Genomic DNA, 22,394 nt, shown 5'->3' with positions numbered 1-22,394 from the left:
ATGTTGTGTAAGATAATACGCGTGTACATGATGTGGCGATATTATTCACGCACCAGAGCCGAGCCGGGGCCTTCACAATGTTGAATCGGGCTTGAAGGACCCCAAAGGCTCTTTTGACGTCTTTCCGCGCGGTCTCTTGACGCTGCGCAAAAAGAACCCGTCTCGGGTCTTGCGGGTTGCTGAGCGTCTTCACGAAAGTCGACCACATTGGGTAGATACCATCAGCGAGATAGTAACCCATGTGGTATGTATTTCCATTAATGGTGAAGTCGATCGCCGGTGCTACACCATTCATCACATCATTGAAGAGTGGTGAAGAATAGAGCACGTTCAAGTCGTTGTTGGATCCAGCAACGCCGAAATATGCATGCCAAATCCATAGGCGGTAGTCGGCGACCGCCTCAAGGATAAGTGTTGGGCCGCCGCCTTTGTGACCGCTTAAGTGTTGCCCCCTCCAAGCAGTCGGGCAATTCTTCCACCTCCAATGCATGCAGTCAATGCTGCCAAGCATTCCGGGAAAGCCATGGACTGATTCGTGAAGACGAAGCAACCGTTGACAATCATCGGTGGTGGGTACACGAAGGAATTCGTCACCGAAAGTTGTACGAACGCCCTCGCAAATATTTTTTAGACAAAGGATTCCAGTAGACTCACCGACATGCAAATACTCGTCGAAGAGGTCGGTCGTTTGCCCAGTAGCGAGTTGTCGGATGACACATGTACACTTCTGCAACGGCGTGATACTTTGCCGGCCGGCTGCATCTGGACCTGTTTGGAAGAATTCAACACGTACGGACAATGTGTTGACAATTCGCATAAACGAGCGCTTTGACATGCGAAAACGCCGCCTGAAGTAATCTGCCGGAATCTGCGGCTGGTCGGCAAAATAGTCGGCAACGAGCCTTTCGTGGGCTCCCTCCCGGTCACGATGGATGTAGCGGCGAGTTGATCTAGTTCGTTGAGGAGGAGGAGCGGGGGTATTCGCTGCGACATATGCTTCATAAGTGGCACGATGTTGTTCGTAGTATTCTTGTTCTTCGCGCTCCGCTTCCGCCATAAGATGCTGAAATCCATTTGAGGTTTTGAGTGAGAGATGAAGTTGTAGATAGGTTGTATGAGAATTATGAATGGGAGATGAATGAGAGATGATTTGATGTGATAAATGGATGGTGAATGTGTGTATTTATAGATGATGTTGGGAAATTTTTTTTAAAAAATATCAAAAAAATTCAGAAAAACTGGCAAAAAAACGGCCATATTTTTGGGATTTGAAAAATAATTTTTTTTTTTAAAAATAAAAATATTCAAAGGCAACGACTATGCCGTTGCCCAATCGCGTGCCGCCACGTCACCTGCTCTCTGGCACGGACGTGCTCGATGTATCGAGCAGCGCCGTGCCAGCGGTGCGAACGCAGCGGCGGACGACCTCCTCTATGCCGCTGGCACGGACGGACGGACGTGGCAAGGCGCGAGCACAGCGGCGAACGACCCCCCTCCATGCTGCTGGCATGGACAAACGGACGTCGTCCGTCCACCATTACAATTTACAGATGCTCAAGCTTCTAATCATGTGATCAGATGCTCCAGCTTCTAATCATGTGATTCCTTTCTTCAAGAGGCAATGAAAATAGCCATTGACTAATAATTTAGGAGGCGCTCCCCTTTCGCTCTCAAACCGTGTCTTCTCCTCATTCGTTTCTGAACTCGACATCCGTCACACCGTTTCCTCCAATAGAATTTCACACACACAAAGGAAGCAGCTACTCAAAAGCCCAGCTTCATTTGCAATTTTCAGTTGAATACCTTCTTCCGATTTTTCGTTAATTTCGAAGTCAATTGTAAATCACACTCAAATATTGAACCCCAATTCCAAAATTGTATAAATGGGAAACGCTCTAAGATTCCTCTACGCCAAAGAACTAGGCAAGCATGTTGTGTCATCAAGAAAAGCTCAATGCAACTGGTAAATTATCGATCAATTTTCGGTAAATTAATTGATTTTAGCAAAAGCATTAAGCAACACATGAAAATGAAAGGTACAAGAAGCTAGCTGTAGCGTGGAGGGAGACAAAACCGCCCCCTAAATCCGCGGAAGAAGCCTCGCGGCTCGTGAGTCAGACGCTTGATAAGGCCCATTTCATGCATCGGTTTAGGGGTAAAATATACGCTACTTGATCGGTTTTATCGCGCAAAGCAAGTGTTAAATGTGCAGCATTGCCGCTTGACCAAGGCAACAAGGCCAAACTGATCAAGCAAGTACAATAGGCGAAAAAAGACCAGTAATCGGGGGAGTTGATCAAGGGAGGCAATCAAGCAGTCAAGGAGGGGACCACTGGCTTCGAGAAGGACATGTGAGGCAATGAGCTGGATGGTGCGCATCATTCTGTTATCAAGGACAACGTTCTAGAAGGGGACACGTGCTGATATATGAGACGCAAGGATGGAGCTGAGTCATGACTCTTTTACTTAAAAGCGTCGTCATTCTAGAAGGAAAGCACGTAGCAATCAATGAGTCGCTCACTCTCATCATGAGCGAATATTCCCTGCCAAGATCGTTATCAAGCTGGAGGTCGTGCCGAGCCTATAAATAGAGGATGTGCCACCACAAAAGAATGGGATCTTTTACTTTCCGTCTTTAGTTTAGTTAGTTCTCTAGTTTAGTCCAGTCCTCTAGATAGCTTAGATAAAGTAATGCTTAGTTAGAGAAAAGGTCGACCGAAGGGAGCGCTACAGAATACTCTATATCTGTAATGCAGAGGCACGCAGTGATGGGCAATCTGACTACCCGTAACCCAACCACGGTGGGGGACCACCGAATCAAAGATACAACCGACACCCCAACGATGGCCAAGGAGATATGATAGTACCGCACCATCCTAATGATGCGATGCGGGAAATCCAAGAAGCCCAGAGAGAACAGAGGGCTGCACTGGAGATGCTGATGAAGCAGTTATCACAGGTCGCCATGTCGTTAGGCGAGCTGAGGGGAAATGAAGGAAAGGTTCCAGCTACAGTGCAACAACCTACTAGGTGAGAGAATGTCAATGCAGTATCTATAAAATCAGGAAGAGTTTATCAAAGCCCATCTGCGAGTTCTCCAGCACCCGCAGACGGACCCAATCATGAAAAAGGCTCTGAGTCCAGCGCCCATGATCAAGTCACAAAAGAAGGAGAGTCTAGTACCCTTAAACAGGACACTGAGGAGGGAAGGATAGTCGAAGCAGAAAATGTAACCGTGGCAATCCAACCAAGCGATCTTCCACCAAAGAAGACTGACCCAGGAGTGTTCACGCTCCCAATTTCCATCAGAAACGTTCGAATGGAACACGCAATATGCGACCTAGGGGCTTCCATCAATGTTATGCCATATTCTATATATGAAAAGCTGGGAGAAGCTAAGCTTGTCAAAACCGGTATGGTGATACAGCTAGCAGACGGGTCTTACATTCACCCAGCGGGAATTTTGGAAGATGAAATCGTCAAGGTAAACAAGTTCATGTACCCCGCCGACTTCTTCGTCATAAAGATGACAGAGCCAGGAGCGGAGGAGTCTATTGGAGTCCTTTTGGGAAGGCCATTCCTATCTACAACCAGCACAGTCATTGACGTCCGCCATGGGACAATGAATCTAGATTTTAATGGAGAACAACTTACATTCGACATTGATGAAGCTGTAAGGAAGCCATAGGACAGTGAGACCATACAATCGGTAGATACTATCGGACCTTGGGAGCAAAGGTATCTAGGAAAGGAACTCTTCAAAAGACTGTCCACTAATTGCATTGAAGATGAATAGCTTAAGAAGGAAGCAGCTGAATGGTTCGATGCAACGATGATTGGGAAAATGGATGATCAAGCCATTGAAATGGCAATTATGTATTTCTGTAAGCTGCCACGACCAGCTGAGTCCAAAGAGATCACTCAACCGGCAAGGGTCGAAAAACCACCTGACCAAGCCGCCCCGTTGAGAAGAATGCTGAAGGAGAGTCCCGCGGCTACAAGGCAACTATTGTCTTTACCTGCATCGCTAGTTACCCTCAATAACCTGTCCAACCAGACGTATCAAAAACCAGTCAAACCAACTCTGCAAGGACAGGGATGACAATTGATGGAGGAGTTGAGGCTGGGTCAAGAGGTAGTCAAGTGGAAAACAACAGACTTGATAGAGATTAACCCAGATCTGTGCATGCATCCCGCCATGTTAGAAGAAGGAGTGACACCCCACCTTGATCGACAATGCAGACTCGACCCCTCTTTGAGAAAGGAAGAGCTCATAGTGGGGCAGAAAAAGTTACTCTTCCAGTGTCAACTCAAACTGATACCCACGAGGTGGAATTCAAAATGGGCAGACCCTCGTACCATCATGACAATGCACACACAGGAGGCAAACATACTCCAAGGAGACCCCCCCAATTCGTTCTCCCTCGTGGTAAAGAGTCATCGGGTTGAGCCCTACAGAGACAAGACCGAAGTGGGCATAGTGGAATAAATTCCACTAATCCTGCCTAATCTTATCCAGTGAGCAGGTAAAAGGAGTGATCGGGTACTCATGGGTAGTCCGCTTGATCAAGCAATAAATTCTTAATCTATTAAATTGATCAAGTGACATTCCAGGGGAACTCGGTCAAATCCTTTGTAGTTAGTGTAAATAGTTTTTCATGTTTTTTTATTTTAATTTTAGAAATTAAAAGTCGGAAGTAAGAACGAAAGCTCATCAAGTGGAACTATTTGAGTTTTCATCTGGAATTAATTGTCCACTTGATCAGAGCAATTCGAGTTTAATTGGTGGTACATTACTTTCGTTGATCAGGGCAGGTGATGAAAGGATGTGCGCAGTGACTGAAAAGGTGCCAGGAAGCACCAACTGCCACATTGGACAGAACGTCCTGGAGAGAGGAAGGAAGCGTATCGGAGAAGCTAAGCCAGCTGGGACTCTGAAAAGACGCGTCTGTACATGAAGAGTCCCAAGGATCTGAACAGCCGCAGGGATCTCAACAGTCGAGGATAATAACAACCGCGATATCATTATAAAAGGAAGATTTCAGATCCGTATACAACTTTTAGCCGAGCCGCCTACAGTACATTCCTTTTGCTCTCATCCAAATTCTCCCAAGATCAAAACCTTTGCCCAAGTTATCATCCTCTTCACCAAGACCTAGCGCCATTAACAGTGACAATGTTGCTTGAACAACTCCCGACTTCATCCTCCTCCTCCAGTTCCGGTGCCGACAGTGGTGACCGGGAGACCGGGAAACTTCCGTCTAACCCCAATTAGAAAATCCTAATCCTCCACCACAAACCATCGTCGCCGTTCCACCTCCCGAGGTGAATGAAGAGGCTCTACGGCGCCTGACCAGAATCCTCCGGAGTATGCCCTCCGAGATGGATATCGCAACGGTTTACACCACCGTTAAAGCCCGACTTGGAATATCTCTGTCGAAGGACAATGCCACAACCTCCACCTCCCAAAATCCTCCCCGACACCCTCCATCTATCTCCCAAACACAAGCCCCCCTTCGCACCCCTCAACCTACACCCATCGCCCCCTTGGTGCAGTACAGTGGGGACGATTCTGAGGAAGAAGAGGCGCGACCGGCCGCCACTCTAGCTGCCGAAACAGAATTCGTGCCGCAACCAGATGCAGAGGGCACGACTGCTCCCAACGCTCTGACACCACCAAGTGGCGGAGGCTCCAACTCCCCTACTCTCCTAGGGCCGACACAACTGATCAAGGTTGTGAACATTGATGACGACTCTACGGAGGACTTTCTGCCCCCCAGCGAAATACTACAACAAAGGGGGGCAAAATGGACCTTCATTCCTCAGGCAGAGGATGAATCGGTCCTGGAGACATAGGAGGAGCCGCTGCGCAGCCGGACGTGCAGAATGGAAATCAACACGCTGATGGAAGAGGTGGAAGCTAGGGTGGCCAGCATGCAGAGGGCGGAAGAGGAGCAGGGGGAGAGGCCCCGGGTAGTGCGGCGGTTGTTGGATGAGCCGAAGGAGCCGGAAAACCAAGGAGCCGTTGGGGCGATAAACCAAGGGGCCAGTGAGGCCGTGGGAGAGAGGGGGGCTGTCGAGGATAGCCCAGAAAGAGTAGAGAGAGAGAGGAAGAGGAAAGGAAAAGAAATTGTTCTTCCTCCTCCAAAGAGGAAGCACCCCACAACCCGGGGCATTGTGATTTCTGATGCAAACCAACCTGCCCCTCCACAAGAAGGGGAAGAGGGCAGTGATACAGAGGGGAGAGAGCTCCGATGGGCCCGAACATTCCGTAGACAGCAAGGAAGGCCTGCAACAACCCCAACCATCGATTATTCCAAGCAAACTGTGGTGTGACCACGGACCTCCTCCAGCAGATGCTGGAATTTGAAGACCCCAAATGGGCTGAGGAGGTCCACCAGAGGGTGACGCCCACGAAGCGGCTGAAGGTCGGCAAGAAACTCCACCAGCCAGCCCTAGAGACTATCCGGGTTGAGGAGAGATTCGCCGAGTACATTACCAGTATTGGTTTTAAATGGCTGCTGGAGATCGAGTATACCTTAGTGCCTGAGGACCTAGCCAAAGAATTCTTCATGTTCTTCCGGTTTACCGGAAGCACAAACTCGGAGGCCAGGAGCGTCTCCTTCCGGGTGTTCGGGCGTGAGCAGAAGATGAGCATGAACGAGTTCTCTGTGAGGATGAGACTCTATACAGAGGCCCAGGTCGCTAGTGGAAAATGTTTAGGGGGCAACATTGGCCTTCCTTAGAGGAAGCCGGACTTCGATCAGCAGGCCGTCTGGCTGGCCTTGTGCAACGGACGTGCCCCCCGATTTCAAAGCCTCTAAGTCCAGAGTAACCCATATTGCTGATCTGGCCCTCCGCCTTGCCCAGGTCTACCTTGCCTGCAATCTCCTTGGCCAAGCCAATACACTGGCGATCATTACTCTGGCTGAGCTCTACTTTATGTGGAGCATGAAGGAGCAGAGGAGGGTGCACCTTAGCTACTGGCATGTTTACTCAATAAATCAGATTGCCACTAGCCCTGCCCGCCACCTCAATATCTGCCATCTTCTCGGGGCATATCTTAAGCGGAATTGGACCGTGGTGTTCCACAGGGAGGTGGAGCATCCTAGCAGTTGCCCTAAGCCCGAATTATTTAACCCGGATTTCTTTGTAAGAATACAGGTACTCGAACGGCTGCCCGTCGGGAAGCTTCGCTTCTCTACGAAGGCTAGGCAGGAGAGGCAGAAAGAGCAGCAGGAGGCCAGGTTCGAAGAAGGGAGGAGGACGGCCAATCGTCCGGTAAGCCCTGAGAGGCAGCAGAGACGAAGGCTGGAGATGGTCCCCACGGGCTGCACGGACTAATAATGAATGGAGGCTCCGCATGAAACAGATGCTTAAGCACCTGGTGGAAAACTTTCATGCCCAGCTGGTTGGTCAAGCTAGGATTCTGGAGGCGATCCGCCAACAGACCCTTGCCAGCCAACCACCACTTCCCTCTACAAGCTCTCCTCCGTCTCGGCGCACATCATCTTCCAGCCCACCCATAGCTCCCACCATTCAACCTCCCCGGAAGCATTAAGTACAACCCCCCCATCTCAGCTCATTTAAATCTCAAAACAATTTTAATTTTATTTGATTTTGTTTTGTATAACTGATTTTCTGCTCCACCTCACACTTAGACCTGTGTTGGGTCTAAGTGTGAGAAGTTATGCATGTTTGTTTTTGTTTGTGTTTGTTGGTATGCCTATATCTGTTTTGTTTTTTGTTTATTTTTTCTGTTTTGATTGGCATGTTTTACTGTTGGCATTATTTCACACTTAGCCCAGTGTCTGGTCTAAGTGTGAAAAGTTTTCCTTGTTTTTTCTGTCATGCATTGTCTGCACCTAACCCTTTTCCACTACATCCAGTCCCTCGAGGACGAGTTCATATGCAGTGGGAATGGGGAGGGTTAGTTCCAGAAAATAAAAATCATACATGTCAAAAGTTTGAAAACACAAAATATCAGTTAGTAATAAATAGGCAATACGCACGAAATTGGATAAGTGGAAGACTTGATTACTTTGGGAAGAGTTAGAGAAAAGAATCAATATGTTTACATGCTGAAACTTGATTGCAAAAAAACTTGATCAGTTTGAACGACGCAAGTATGATGTAAATGCTCAAATTTTAAACTTACTGTGAAGCCACTCTATATGTGAGTTATAAGCCAAAGTAGAACACTTTCTACTATTTTTAGGGTTTTCTTTTGAAACCAGAACCCATATCCATACACTTTTCTTTTTCTTTTACAAACACATGAGGAAAATAGGTCAAGAGATGAGTCATTTCAAACTAAGGGGTGGTAAGATAGAAAGTAAAAATAAAAGGTAGCCGGGTTGAGCGAGTTAATCAATCAGGTTGATCAAGTTAGAAATCAAGTCAGAGAGAGAGAGAGAAGAAAAGTTGAGAAAAAAGGGGGCAGGAAAAAGTTGTAACCTGACCCGGTAAGTAGAAAGTTAGAAAAATAAGCCAAAAATTTAAGGCTAAAAGTCACCACTTGACCAAGTGAGGTATCTAGTGGCAAAATAAAAAAGTTCAAATCTTTGGTCTCTTGACTCATGTGTTTTTCTTTTTACGGTTTATATTTTTAAACTTAGAATCCCTAGGACCCTACCTTGATACACCACTATCCTTAAGCCCCATTACACCCGAAACAAAGACCTTAAGGAACTATCTTGTGCAATCCGATTCGATGTATTAAATTTGTGGCAATACCGAGTGAACAGTCCTAACATCTCTAGTGAGAAATGAGTGACTGAGTGAATCCAACAGTGGTTTTGAAATTGGGCAATCTTGGCGAACTGATACCTTGATCAAGTAAAAGCGAAAAGGAAGAAACATAAGCTGCTGGAAAATGGATTGACCTCGACCTCGGGTATGATTGTTGGAAATTTATTCGATCTAATGCATCTATGTGAATATGTGTTTATTTCGAGTCTTGTTTTCTTTTTTGTCTTCTTTTATTTTCTTGAAATGAGTACACCACGCCTGAAATTTGTCATATCTTTTTCTTTATACTTGGGGACAAGTATGTTTTATGTGTGAGCAGTTTGATAAGGCACATTTCATGCATCGGTTTAGGGGTAAAATGTACGCTACTTGATCGGTTTTATCGGGCAAAGCAAGTGTTAAATGTGCAGGAATGCCGCTTGACCAAGGCAACATGGCCAAACTGATCAAGCAAGTACAATAGGCAAAAAAAGGCTAGGAATCGGGGGAGTTGATCAAGGGAGGTAATCAAACAGTCAAGGAGGGAACCACTGGCTTCTAGAAGGACATGTGAGGCAATGAGCTGGATGGTGTGCATCATTCTGTTATCAAGGACAACGTTCTAGAAGGGGACACGTGCTGATATATGAGACGCAAGGATGGAGCTGAGTCATGAATCTGTTACTGAAAAGCGTCGTCATTCTAGAAGGAAAGGATGTAGCAATCAATGAGTCGCTCACTCTCAGCATGAGAGAATATTCCCTGCCAAGATCGTTATCCAGCTAGAGGTCGTGTCGAGCCTATAAATAGAGGATGTGCCACCACAAAAGAATGGGATCATTTACTTTCCGTCTTTAGTTTAGTTAGTTCTCTAGTTTAGTCCAGTCCTCTAGATAGTTTAGATAAAGTAATGCTTAGTTAGAGAAAAGGGCGACCGAAGGGAGCGCTACAGAATACTCTATATCTGTCAGCGTTGTCTCAAGTTTCCTGCCAAGGATTTTCTCGGTTTACTTGCTTTCGTATTTTCGAAGTGTTAGTTTAGTTTAATTTCATGTTGCTTTGTAGTTAAAGTTCCGAGCTTTTTATATTCCGTATGTTCGCTACACTCGTTTGGATTCTGAATATAAAATCAAAGTTGTTCTGTTTTCGTCATCGTGTTTACTGTTCTAAGTAGTTAATTTTCATTCTAGTCTGAATTTCACTTGACCCAGTAGTTAAAATTCCATTGAGCAAGTAGTTAGTTACTTTTCTATCTAAAGTAAAATCAGTAGTTAAAAACTCCCAAAAGTTAAAGTGTGGCAGCAGCCAACCCCCTGTTCACTACTCACACACTTGATACACGAGCTTCTCTGTGGGATCGACCCCGAACTTGCTGTTTTATTGTTAAAGTAGTGCAAAATTGAGAGTTTATAAATTACATTGGTGGCGTGCGAGAGCAAGAGCAACTTGATCAAGTAGCAACGACATTTGCTAGCTGATCCATCCGATTCAGTTATCTCTTCCATATAACTTGAATCAAAGAAAACCGCAAGTCGCATTCGTAGGTCAGCCAAAATGGCGCCGTTGCCGGGGAAGCATGGTGTTATTTTATGTTTGTGTGTAACGCATAGGTGTATATAATTTTGTTTATTTCTTTTCTCATTTGTTTTTCTTTCTGTTCATGAGAAGGTACCAACGCGGTGGACACTGGAATCATCCTTTCGTACACAGAGATACGAAAGCGCAATGGAGAATCCAGGAAGCCGGTGTTGCTACCACGCGATACCAAGCCACACTAGCAGCAGCCGCCGCTGAACAACTGACCAACGAAGAAGAAGGAGAGCAGAACGTACCACCCCAGCCACCACCACTTGAACAAGCAAAAGCAGAGATGGCCCTCGTCGACAACGACTCAGGAATTGGCTCTCTGCACGCTCATGACGAGAAGGAGCCCACACATGCCATTGTCGTTACTCCTGGGATGCGGACCATCGTGATCAAGTCAGGAGTACTGGCTGTTTTATCTCATCTTTACGGCCTTTCAAAAGAGTGTCCGTACGCCTTCCTAAAGGAATTTTGCCGATACTGTGATATCCAGCCCGTACCGGCTGGATCTACGTCTGAAGATTATAGGCTGAAAGCCATCCCCTTCGTTTTGAACGGTGATGCTGGAGTATGGCTGTTGAGACTGCTAGAAAGGTCAATTAAAACATGGGCCGAGTTTCGAATGATATTCCTTTATCGCTTCTTTCCAGCGTAAAAAACGAGTGCCCTCAAGCGGGAGATTACAAAACCAAGACAGGAGTATGATGAGCCCCTTGGCCAGTACTGTGATAGGTTCCAAAGGCTGCTTCAAGCATGCCCCAACCACAAGCTGGGGGAGCAGTAGATCTACTCGATCTTTTACGGTGGATTGACAGTCGATAGTAAGAATGATCTCAACCTAGCAGCTCAGGGGGATTTCTCAAAGACCCCATTCAGCCAAGCCAAGAACATCCTGGAGAGGCTCATTGAGGCCAAGCGCTCGTATGAGACGTCCGGAGGCCAGTACCGAAGAGGTGCAGTACACGCAGCAGAGGCACGCAGTGATGAAAAATTGGAGCCTCGATTCGAGCATATGGAGAAGAAGCTGCTTGAGGCAGTAGAAAAATCCAGAGCACCTCCGCCACGTGCACCCAAAGAGCAGCACTATGCGCCGCCGCCACCACCGGAAGAGCATCAGTATTAATATTGCGAGTTTCCCCCAAGTGAATGCCGTCGGCCACTGGAATGCGAATGACAACTGGATCCAGGGCAAACAGAGAGACGCTCCATGGAGAGACCACCCTAACTTCAGTTGGACTGATCAGAATCAGAGCCAACCACCTGAACCCTTGACACAACAGATGCAACCCTCTGAGGGGCAGCGCAACTGGCCAGCCCGAAACCAGGAGAGGACAAACAGTGGAGGGATCAGAATGCAGGGAGGACAGGCAGGTTGGTCAAGTGGACCTCAAGGGAACTGGTCCAGTGGAGGGCAGCCAAACTGGTCAAACAGACAGAATGAGGGAAACTGGGGGTACAGACAGCAAGGCCCCCAGTCAAGCAACCAGGGAAGGTAACCGAACAACCAAATGGTGAGTTATGTCCCGTCAGACCAGAGAAGCAACCAACAGCATACCCAACCGCAATACCAGCAAGAACATTATGGGCAATTTGACTACCCGTAACCCAACCACGGTGGGGGACCACCGAATCAAAGATACAACCGACACCCCAACGATGGCCAAGGAGATATGATAGTACCGCACCATCCTAATGATGTGATGCGGGAAATCCAAGAAGGCCAGAGAGAACAGAGGGCTGCACTGGAGATGCTGATGAAGCAGTTATCACAGGTCGCCATGTCGTTGGGCGAGCTGAGGGGAAATGAAGGAAAGGTTCCAGCTACAGTGCAGCAACCTACTAGGTGAGAGAATGTCAATGCAGTATCTATAAAATCAGGAAGAGTTTATCAAAGCCCATTTGCGAGTTCTCCAGCACCCGCAGACAGACCCAATCATGAAGAAGGCTCTGAGTCCAGCGCCCATGATCAAGTCACAAAAGAAGGAGAGTCTAGTACCCTTAAACAGGAAACTGAGGAGGGAAGGATAGTCGAAGCAGAAAATGTAACCGTGGCAATCCAACCAAGCGATCTTCCACCAAAGAAGACTGACCCAGGAGTGTTCACGCTCCCAATTTGCATCAGAAACGTTCGAATGGAACACGCAATATGCGACCTAGGGGCTTCCATCAATGTTATGCCATATTCTATATATGAAAAGCTGGGAGAAGCTATACAGCTAGCAGACGGGTCTTACATTCACCCAGAGGGGATTCTGGAAGATGAAATCGTCAAAGTAAACAAGTTCATGTACCCCGCTGACTTCTTCGTCATAAAGATGACAGAGCCAGGAGCGGAGGAGTCTATTGGAGTCCTTTTCGGAAGGCCATTCCTATCTACAACCAGCACAGTCATTAACGTCCGCCATGGGACGATGAATCTGGATTTTAATGGAGAACAACTTACATTCGACATTGATGAAGCTGTAAGGAAGCCACAGGACAGTGAGACCATACAATCGGTAGATACTATCGGACCTTGGGAGCAAAGGTATCTAGGAAAGGAACTCTTCAAAAGACCGTCCACTAATTGCATTGAAGATGAACAGCTTAAGAAGGAAGCTGCTGAATGGTTCGATGCAACGATGATTGGGGAAATAGATGATCAAGCCATTGAAAGGGCAATTATGGATTTCTGTAAGCCGCCACGACCAGCTGAGTCCAAAGAGATCACTCAACCGGCAAGGGTCGAAAAACCACCTGACCAAGCCGCCCCGTTGAGAAGAATGCTGAAGGAGAGTCCCGCGGCTACAAGGCAACTATTGTCTTTACCTGCATCGCTAGTTACCCTCAATAACCTATCCAACCAGACATATCAAAAACCAGTCAAACCAACTCTGCAAGGACATGGATGACAATTGATGGAGGAGCTGAGGCTGGGTCAAGAGGTAGTCAAGTGGAAAACAACAGACTTTATAGAGATTAACCCAGATCTGTGCATGCATCCCGCCATGTTAGAAGAAGGAGTGACACCCCACCTTGATCGACAACGCAGACTCGACCCCGCTTTGAGAAAGGAAGAGCTCATAGTGGGGCAGAAAGAGCTACTCTTCCAGTGTCAACTCAAACTGATACCCACGAGGCGGAATTCAAAATGGGCGGACCCTCGTACCATCATGACAATGCACACATAGGAGGCAAACATACTCCAAGGATACCCCCTGACAAACTCGTATTTTAACTGTTTTATTAGGCGTTAAACTTGATGATAATTGGTGTTTAAATGCATATTACTTGAGTTTACGTCCATATTTCACTATAAAGGTGCTTTGATGAGTTTATCCAGTGTTTGAAGTTAAAATAGGTAAAAAATGGTCAAAATGAGCCAAGCATTGACTGGGGTCTGCTTCAAACGTTAATCTGCCTATCAATATGGGGTCCAAATCTTATTTTGAGAGTACCATTGTCTTCATCATCGAAAGAGCTTCGCGTGGGTACCTCACACGCCCCAATCGGAGTTCGGATGAGAGAGATACGACTGATCTACGAAAGCTGCGCGGACTGCCGGAAGCTACCCGGCCGGGTGAATTTTATGTGCAATAATTCCACCCGGCCGGGTGGACAATTTTTTTCATAAAGAGTCCAGAGACTTCTACCCGACCGGGTGAATTTTATGTGCAATAATTCCACCCGGCCGAGTCCGTCTGACTGACATTTTTTAGCCCAGACGCGATTTTTCTGAAGGGAAAAATAAGAGAGAGAAGCTAGGGCAACGAAAAAGCATTCTCTACCAGCCGCAAAACACACATTCCTTCTCTCTGAAGAACTCTTGGAAGAAGATTGAAGATTCAATCTTCGATTCCTCCGCCAATTGTAATTCGTATCATGGTTTCTCTTGTTTTTCTTAGTTTTTGTCTGATTTCCGCCATGAACATGAGTAACTAAACCCTTTATGTGGAATTCTTGGTGAAGATGCATTGATTCATAGTTTTAATCCAATTAAGTTTGTTTTTATCTTGCTCTTGTAATTGTTTGAATTATTCTTGTGCTTTTTTCCTATCAATTGCTTGATCACCAATTGGGAGTGTTAGGATTTCTTAGAGTAATCGGGAGATGAATTAATTAATCTTGAAAGAAGAATAATTCACACCTTAATTCAATAAAACTCGGGAGAGTTGAGATTATGAGTGGGATCTTTAATCTAATCAAACCTTTGGGAGTTAGGTCTAAGATTTAGAAGGGGACTTCACTTATTACACCTAATCTACAGATTTCTCACCTCGGGAGGGTGTTTAATCCACCTTTGTGATTGATTCAACAATTCTAGAGACTTTAAATGGTAAATTGGTTTTAATTGGGTTAGGCTATGAGTTGTGCATCAGATCCTTGAATTCTGCATATTTCTCTATCATCTTACACAACTTGGTTCCTTGCTTTCTTGTTTAAGTGTTCTATTTTAATCTTTGCATTTACATGTTTTCATTAGTTGTTAGTTTCAAAACCAAAATTCCTGATTGTCTGGATAGTAGTTGAAGTTTGTTCGTGGTACTTAGGTTTACACTTAATTGTCTCTGTGGGATACGATATACTCTTGCTTGCTATTTGCTACGATAACCCTGTACACTTGCGGGTAATATTAGGGTAAAATAAAGTTTAGTCACCCCCAATTCGTTCTCCCTCGTGGTAAAGAGTCATCGGGTTGAGCCCTTTAGAGACAAGACCGAAGTGGGCATAGTGGAATAAATTCCACTAATCCTGCCTAATCTTATCCAGTGAGCAGGTAAAAGGAGTGATCGGGTACTCATGGGTAGTCTGCTTGATCAAGCAACAAATTCTTAATCTATTAAATTGATCAAGTGACATTCCAGGGGAACTCGGTCAAATCCTTTGTAGTTAGTGTAAATAGTTTTTCATGTTTTTTTATTTTAATTTTAGAAATTAAAAGTCGGAAGTAAGAACGAAAGCTCATCAAGTGGAACTATTTGAGTTTTCATCTGGAATTAATTGTCCACTTGATCAGAGCAATTCGAGTTTAATTGGTGGTACAGTACTTTTGTTGATCAGGGCAGGTGATGAAAGGATGTGCGCAGTGACTGAAAAGGTGCCAGGAAGCACCAACTGCCGCATTGGACAGAACGTCCTGGAGAGAGGAAGGAAGCGTATCGGAGAAGCTAAGCCAGCTGGGACTCTGAAAAGACGCGTCTGTACATGAAGAGTCCCAAGGATCTGAACAGCCGCAGAGATCTCAACAGTCGAGGATCCCAACAACCGCGATATCATTATAAAAGGAAGATTTCAAATCCGTATACCACTTTTACCCGAGCCGCCTACAGTACATTCCTTTTGCTCTCATCAAAATTCTCCCAAGATCAAAACCTTTGCCCAAGTTATCATCCTCTTCACCAAGACCTACCGCCATTACCAGTGACAATGTTGCTTGAACAACTCCCGACTTCATCCTCCTCATCCAGTTTCGGTGCCGACAGTGGTGACCGGGAGACCGGGAAACTTCCGTCCAACCCCAATTAGAAAATCCTAATCCTCCACCACAAACCACCGTCGCCGTTCCACCTCCCGAGGTGGATGAAGAGGCTCTACGGCGCCTGACCATAATCCTCCGAGTATGCCCTCCGAGATGGATATCGCAAAGGTTTACACCACCGTTAAAGCCCGACTTGGAATATCCCTGTCGAAGGACAAAGCCACAACCTCCACCTCCCAAAATCCTCCCCGACACCCTCCATCTATCTCCCAAACACAAGCCCCCCTTCGCACCCCTCAACCTACATCCATCGCCCCCTTGGTGCAGTACAGTGGGGACGATTCTGAGGAAGAAGAGGCGCGACCGGCCGCCACTCTAGCTGCCGAAACAGAATTCGTGCCGCAACCAGATGCAGAGGGCACGACTGCTCCCAACGCTCTGACACCACCAAGTGGCGGACGCTCCAACTCCCCTACTCTCCTAGGGCCGACACAACCGATCGAGGTTGTGAACATTGACGACGACTCTATGGAGGACTTTCTGCCCCCCCAGCGAAATACTACAACAGATGCTGGAATTTGAAGACCCCAAATGGGCTGAGGAGGTCCACCAGAGGGTGACGCCCACGAAACGGCTGAAGGTCGGCAAGAAACTCCACCAGCCAGCCCTGGAGACTATCCGGGTTGAGGAGAGATTCGCCGAGTACATTACCGGCATTGGTTTTAAATGGCTGCTGGAGATCGAGTATACCTTAGTGCCTGAGGACCTAGCCAAAGAATTGTTCATGTTCTTCCGGTTTACCGGAAGCACAAACTCGGAGGCCAGGAGCGTCTCCTTCCGGGTGTTCGGGCGTGAGCAGAAGATGAGCATGAACGAGTTCTCTGTGAGGATGAGACTCTATACAGAGTCCCAGGTCGCTAGTGGAAAATATTTAGGGGGCGACATTAGCCTTCCTTAGAGGAAGCCGGACTTCGATCAGCAGGCCGTCTGGCAGGCCTTGTGCAACGGACATGCCCCCGATTTCAAAGCCTCTAAGTCCAGAGGAACCCATATTGCTAATCCGGCCCTCCGCCTTGCCCAGGTCTACCTTGCCTGCAATCTCCTTGGCCAAGCCAATACATTGGCGATCATTACTCTGGCTGAGCTCTACTTTATGTGGAGCATGAAGGAGCAGAGGAGGGTGCACCTTGGCTACTGGCATGTTTACTCAATAAATCAGATTGCCACTAGCCCTGCCCGCCACCTCAATATCTGCCATCTTCTCGGGGCATATCTTAAGCAGAATTGGACCCTGGTGTTCCACAGGGACGTGGAGCATCCGGGCAGTTGCCCTAAGCCCGAATTATTTAACCCGGATTTCTTTGTAAGAATACAGGTACTCGAACGGCTGCCCGGCGGGAAGCTTCGATTCTATACGAAGGCTAGGCAGGAGAGGCAGAAAGAGCAGCAGGAGGCCAGGCGCGAAGAAGGGAGGAGGACGGCCAATCGTCCGGTAAGCCCTGAGAGGCAGCAGAGACGAAGGCTGGAGATGGTCCCCACGACAGAGCCAGAGGAGGCTGCACGGGCTAACAATGAATGGAGGCTCCGCATAGAGCAGATGCTTAAGCACCTGGTGGAAAACTTTCATGCCCAGCTGGTTGCTCAAGCTAGGATTCTGGAGGCGATCCGCCAACAGACCCTTGCCAGCCAACCACCACCTCCCTCTACAAGCTCTCCTCCGTCTAGGCGCCCATCATCCTCCAGCCCACCCACAGCTCCCACCAGTCAACCTCCCCGGAAGCATTAAGTACAACCCCCCCATCTCAGCTCATTTAAATCTCAAAACAATTTTAATTTTATTTGATTTTGTTTTGTATAACTGATTTTCTGCTCCACCTCACACTTAGACCTGTGTTGGGTCTAAGTGTGAGAAGTTATGCATGTTTGTTTTTGTTTGTGTTTGTTGGTATGCCTATATCTGTTTTGTTTTTTGTTTATTTTTTCTGTTTTGATTGGCATGTTTGACTGTTGGCACTATTTCACACTTAGCCCAGTGTCTGGTCTAAGTGTGAAAAGTTTTCCTTGTTTTTTCTGGCATGCATTGTCTGTACCTAACCCTTTTCCACTACATCCAGTCCCTCGAGGACGAGTTCATACGCAGTGGGAAGGGGGAGGGTTAGTTCCAGAAAATAAAAATCATACATGTCAAAAGTTTGAAAACACAAAATATCAGTTAGTAATAAATAGGCAATACGCACGAAATTGGATAAGTGGAAGACTTGATTACTTTGGGAAGAGTTAGAGAAAAGAATCAATATGTTTACATGTTGAAACTTGATTGCAAAAAAACTTGATCAGTTTGAACGACGCAAGTATGATGTAAATGCTCAAATTTTAAACTTACTGTGAAGCCTCTCTATATGTGAGTTATAAGCCAAAGTAGAACACTTTCTACTATTTTTATAAAAAAAATAATTTTACGAGAGGCTGAATTTTTTATATTTAGATGAAAATTGCACTAGTCGTAAGGATTAAAGGCATTAGGACTTAACCAATTTGAGTCTTTTCTTCTTTCGCTCCACGAACCCGCCTCGCCAAGCAATTCATCCCTTAGTTAACCAAATTGAGCCTATACACTTTGACCCGTTCTTTTGAAACCAGAACCCATATCCATACACTTTTCCTTTTCTTTTACAAACACATGAGGAAAATAGGTCAAGAGATGAGTCATTTCAAACTAAGGGGTGGTACGATAGAAAGTAAAAATAAAAGGTAGCCGGGTTGAGCGAGTTAATCAATCAGGTTGATCAAGTTAGAAATCAAGTCAGAGAGAGAGAGAGAGAGAGAGAGAGATAGAGAGAGAGAGAGAGAGAAAAGATAAGTTGAGAAAAAAGGGGGCAGGAAAAAGTTGTAACCTGACCCGGTAAGTAGAAAGTTAGAAAAATAAGCCAAAAATTTAAGGCTAAAAGTCACCACTTGACCAAGTGAGGTATCTAGTGGCAAAATAAAAAAATTCAAATCTTTGGTCTCTTGACTCATGTGTTTTTCTTTTTACGGTTTATATTTTTAAACTTAGAATACCTAGGACCCTACCTTGATACACCACTACACTTAAGCCCCATTACACCCGAAACAAAGACCTTAAAGAACTATCTTGTGCAATCCGATTCGATGTATTAAATTTGTGGCAATACCGAGTGAACAGTCCTAACATCTCTAGTGAGAAATGAGTGACTGAGTGAATCCAACAGTGGTTTTGAAATTGGGCAATCTTGACGAACTGACACCTTGATCAAGTAAAAGCGAAAAGGAAGAAGCATAAGCTGCTGGAAAATGGATTGACCTCGACCTCGGGTATGATTGTTGGAGATTTATTCGATCTAATGCATCTATGTGAATATGTGTTTATTTCGAGTCTTGTTTTCTTTTTCGTCTTCTTTTATTTTCTTGAAATGAGTACACCATGCCTGAAATTTGTCTTATCTTTTTCTTTATACTTGGGGACAAGTATGTTTTAAGTGTGAGCAGTTTGATAAGGCACATTTCATGCATCGGTTTAGGGGTAAAATGTACGCTACTTGATCGGTTTTATCGGGCAAAGCAAGTGTTAAATGTGCAGGAATGCCGCTTGACCAAGGCAACAAGGCCAAACTGATCAAGCAAGTACAATAGGCAAAAAAAGGCTAGGAATCGGGGGAGTTGATCAAGGGAGGTAATCAAATAGTCAAGGAGGGAACCACTGGCTTCTAGAAGGACATGTGAGGCAATGAGCTGGATGGTGTGCATCATTCTGTTATCAAGGACAACGTTCTAGAAGGGGACACGTGCTGATATATGAGACGCAAGGACGGAGCTGAGTCATGAATCTGTTACTGAAAAGCGTCGTCATTCTAGAAGGAAAGCATGTAGCAATCAATGAGTCGCTCACTCTCAGCATGAGAGAATATTCCCTGCCAAGATCGTTATCCAGCTGGAGGTCGTGCCGAGCCTATAAATAGAGGATGTGCCACCACAAAAGAATGGGATCTTTTACTTTCTGTCTTTAGTTTAGTTAGTTCTCTAGTTTAGTCCAGTCCTCTAGATAGTTTAGATAAAGTAATGCTTAGTTAGAGAAAAGAGCGACCGAAGGGAGCACTACAGAATACTCTGTATCTGTCAGCGTTGTCTCAAGTTTCCTGCCGAGGATTTTCTCAGTTTACTTGCTTTCGTATTTCCGTAGTGTTAGCTTAGTTTAATTTCAAGTTGCTTTGTAGTTAAAGTTTCGAGCTTTTTGTATTCCGCATGTTCGCTGCACTTGTTTGGATTCTGAATATAAAATCGAAGTTGTTCTGTTTTCGTCATCGTGTTTACTATTCTAAGTAGTTAATTTTCATTCCAGTCTGAATTTCACTTGACCCAGTAGTTAAAATTCCATTCAGCAAATAGTTAGTTACTTTTCTATCTAAAGTAAAATCAATAGTTAAAAACTCCCAAAAGTTAAAGCGTGGCAGCAGCCAACCCCCTGTTCACTACTCACACACTTGATACACAAGCTTCTCTGTGGGATCGACCCCGAACTTGCCGCTTTACTGTTAAAGTAGTGCAAAATTGAGAGTTTATAAATTACATTGGTGGCGTGCAAGAGCGAGAGCAACTTGATCAAGTAGCAACGACATTTGCTAGCTGATCCATCTGGTTCAGTTATCTCTTCCATATAACTTGAATCAAAGAAAACCGCAAGTCGCATCCGCAGGTCCGCCAATGCTCAAGAGGCATCAGAAGGCAGACGTCGAGGTTTCTAACAGGATTAGCCTCATACCTCTTGGAATAATGCGTACAACAATGTTGATTTATGTAATCTTGATTGCTTTGCTTGTAAAGGGTCTCTTAGCTTTCTATGGCCTTCCCCTGCCTCACACTTTGGTGGAGCTCACCACCGGGGTTCCTCCCTCCCGGCCTCAAGGTCTCAAGTTCGAATTACATACTATACCCGTGAGATACAAAAAGACGCTTCTTTTCAACCATTTTCCAATTATTTAAACGTTGTTTCTTATTCAGTAACTGTGCGATCAGGCGGTGTCTACAGGTGGATCCCAAGGCTGTGGCTGATGGCGATACAATTACAGTATATGTAAGCGTTGAGGACTCTAGGGAGTCTGCGAATGTTCCTAGGGAGGTCCATGTTGCAGCTTTTGAAAGAGCTAGCGCTCGCGCTCAGAGGAATTATGATCGTGCGGATGAACTCCACAGATATATTATTGATGCAGGATATAAGTTCGGATGATATGTGCGTACAGAATAGATTAGAAAACCGGTGCTGATAAGGCTTTGTTTGCAGGGTGATAAACCTTCAACACGAGGAGGTTCTTGCCAAGAAATACAGAATAAGATTGAGGTATTTTTTTTTTTACATAAAATGCATTTGAATGTGATGATTGTTGAGACTTGTATGATACTTAAACAGGGGAATTGATGCACCGGAGGGTAAAATGCCGTTTAGACAAGAAGCGAAGGACGAGCTGGTAAAGATTGTGCAGAACAAGTGTTTAAGAGTCCTTGTGTTTGATGAAGATCGTTATGGTAGGTGCGTAGGAGATATATATTGCAATGGCATCTTCGTTCAGGTAGTATGATCAACCTCTCTCCGATGGAATCTTTGATTATGATTTGAACACAATGCGGCGACATGAGAGTTTTGAATTTTGATAGGAATCGATGCTTAAGAAGGGGCTAGCATGGCACTACAAAGCCTACGATCGACGTCCGGAGTTGGATAAGGTTATCATCCAGTTACACCTTATCTTCTTCCCTGGTTATTTTGGATTTTAAGCCTTTATGTTGTGTACAATGTAGTGGGAGAAAGAGGCTCGCGCAAAACGTGTGGGTTTATGGTCGTCTTCTAACCCTGAGATGCCGTGGGAGTGGAGAAAGGACCGACGTCAAGGCAGATAAATAGCACACCATCTTGGTCCACAAGGATCATAATGTGATTATGTTGTATTTAAGCAAATGGTATTGAGATCTTTCCTAACTTGTTAAAACTTTGATATTTCATTCCCTTTCCAAGCACAACTATATAAAATATCAGATCATATCTTGCAAATCACAAGAATTATTTCAATATTTTGTGCCAGTTGTGCCAGCAAAAGTGGGTGCATTTAGTGGCGGGCCATGTGACTAATTTTCCCTTATTCGGACGTAAAATTCCCATGTCCGTCCCCTCTATTTCCGAAATCCTGGATCCACCACTTGGTGCATTCATACAGATGAAGCAAGATTTTGACAATTTATGTTATGTGAGCAAGTTCTAATGTCAATTATCCACAGTTAGCCTTTAGCAATATAATCAATGTTTCAGTCTTAGATTTTACTCCAGCAATGCTACCAAAAGAGTCATTATCATAGTTTCTTTACTTGAAACACAGCTAATATATTTAGTTTCTTATGGTAGCCAAAATCCTTAAATACACATCATATCAACCAAAACTCAGAAAAATTAAAAGCCGAAGGGATGCAGTGATCCATCAACATCGAAGAACTGTGTGTTAAGATGGAAACAGAAGATGGCAGAACAAGAGATAATTTGAAAACTGAGCACCTGATGATAATTAAGATCCAAACGATAGCTTTATTTGAAGTAACCGCGAGATTTGAAAACAAAGCC

The 22,394-nt window shown here is 45.3% G+C and overlaps 1 protein-coding gene across 1 annotated transcript; it reads left to right on the top strand.

Moving 5' to 3' along the window:
* The first annotated feature begins 1,883 nt into the window (after positions 1-1,883).
* On the top strand, positions 1,884-21,682 carry LOC121745843 (staphylococcal-like nuclease CAN2). Its single transcript, XM_042139790.1, has 9 exons — positions 1,884-1,963; positions 2,037-2,113; positions 20,484-20,524; positions 20,612-20,722; positions 20,817-21,004; positions 21,069-21,125; positions 21,195-21,354; positions 21,440-21,508; positions 21,584-21,682. Exons 1-9 carry the CDS (start codon positions 1,884-1,886, stop codon positions 21,680-21,682), a joined length of 882 nt encoding a protein of 293 aa, XP_041995724.1.
* The last annotated feature ends 712 nt before the right edge of the window (positions 21,683-22,394 follow it).

This window comes from Salvia splendens, chromosome 8 (genome assembly GCF_004379255.2).
Source record: "Salvia splendens isolate huo1 chromosome 8, SspV2, whole genome shotgun sequence".
NCBI lineage: Eukaryota > Viridiplantae > Streptophyta > Magnoliopsida > Lamiales > Lamiaceae > Salvia > Salvia splendens.
This window is presented reverse-complemented; position numbering and strand designations above follow the sequence as displayed.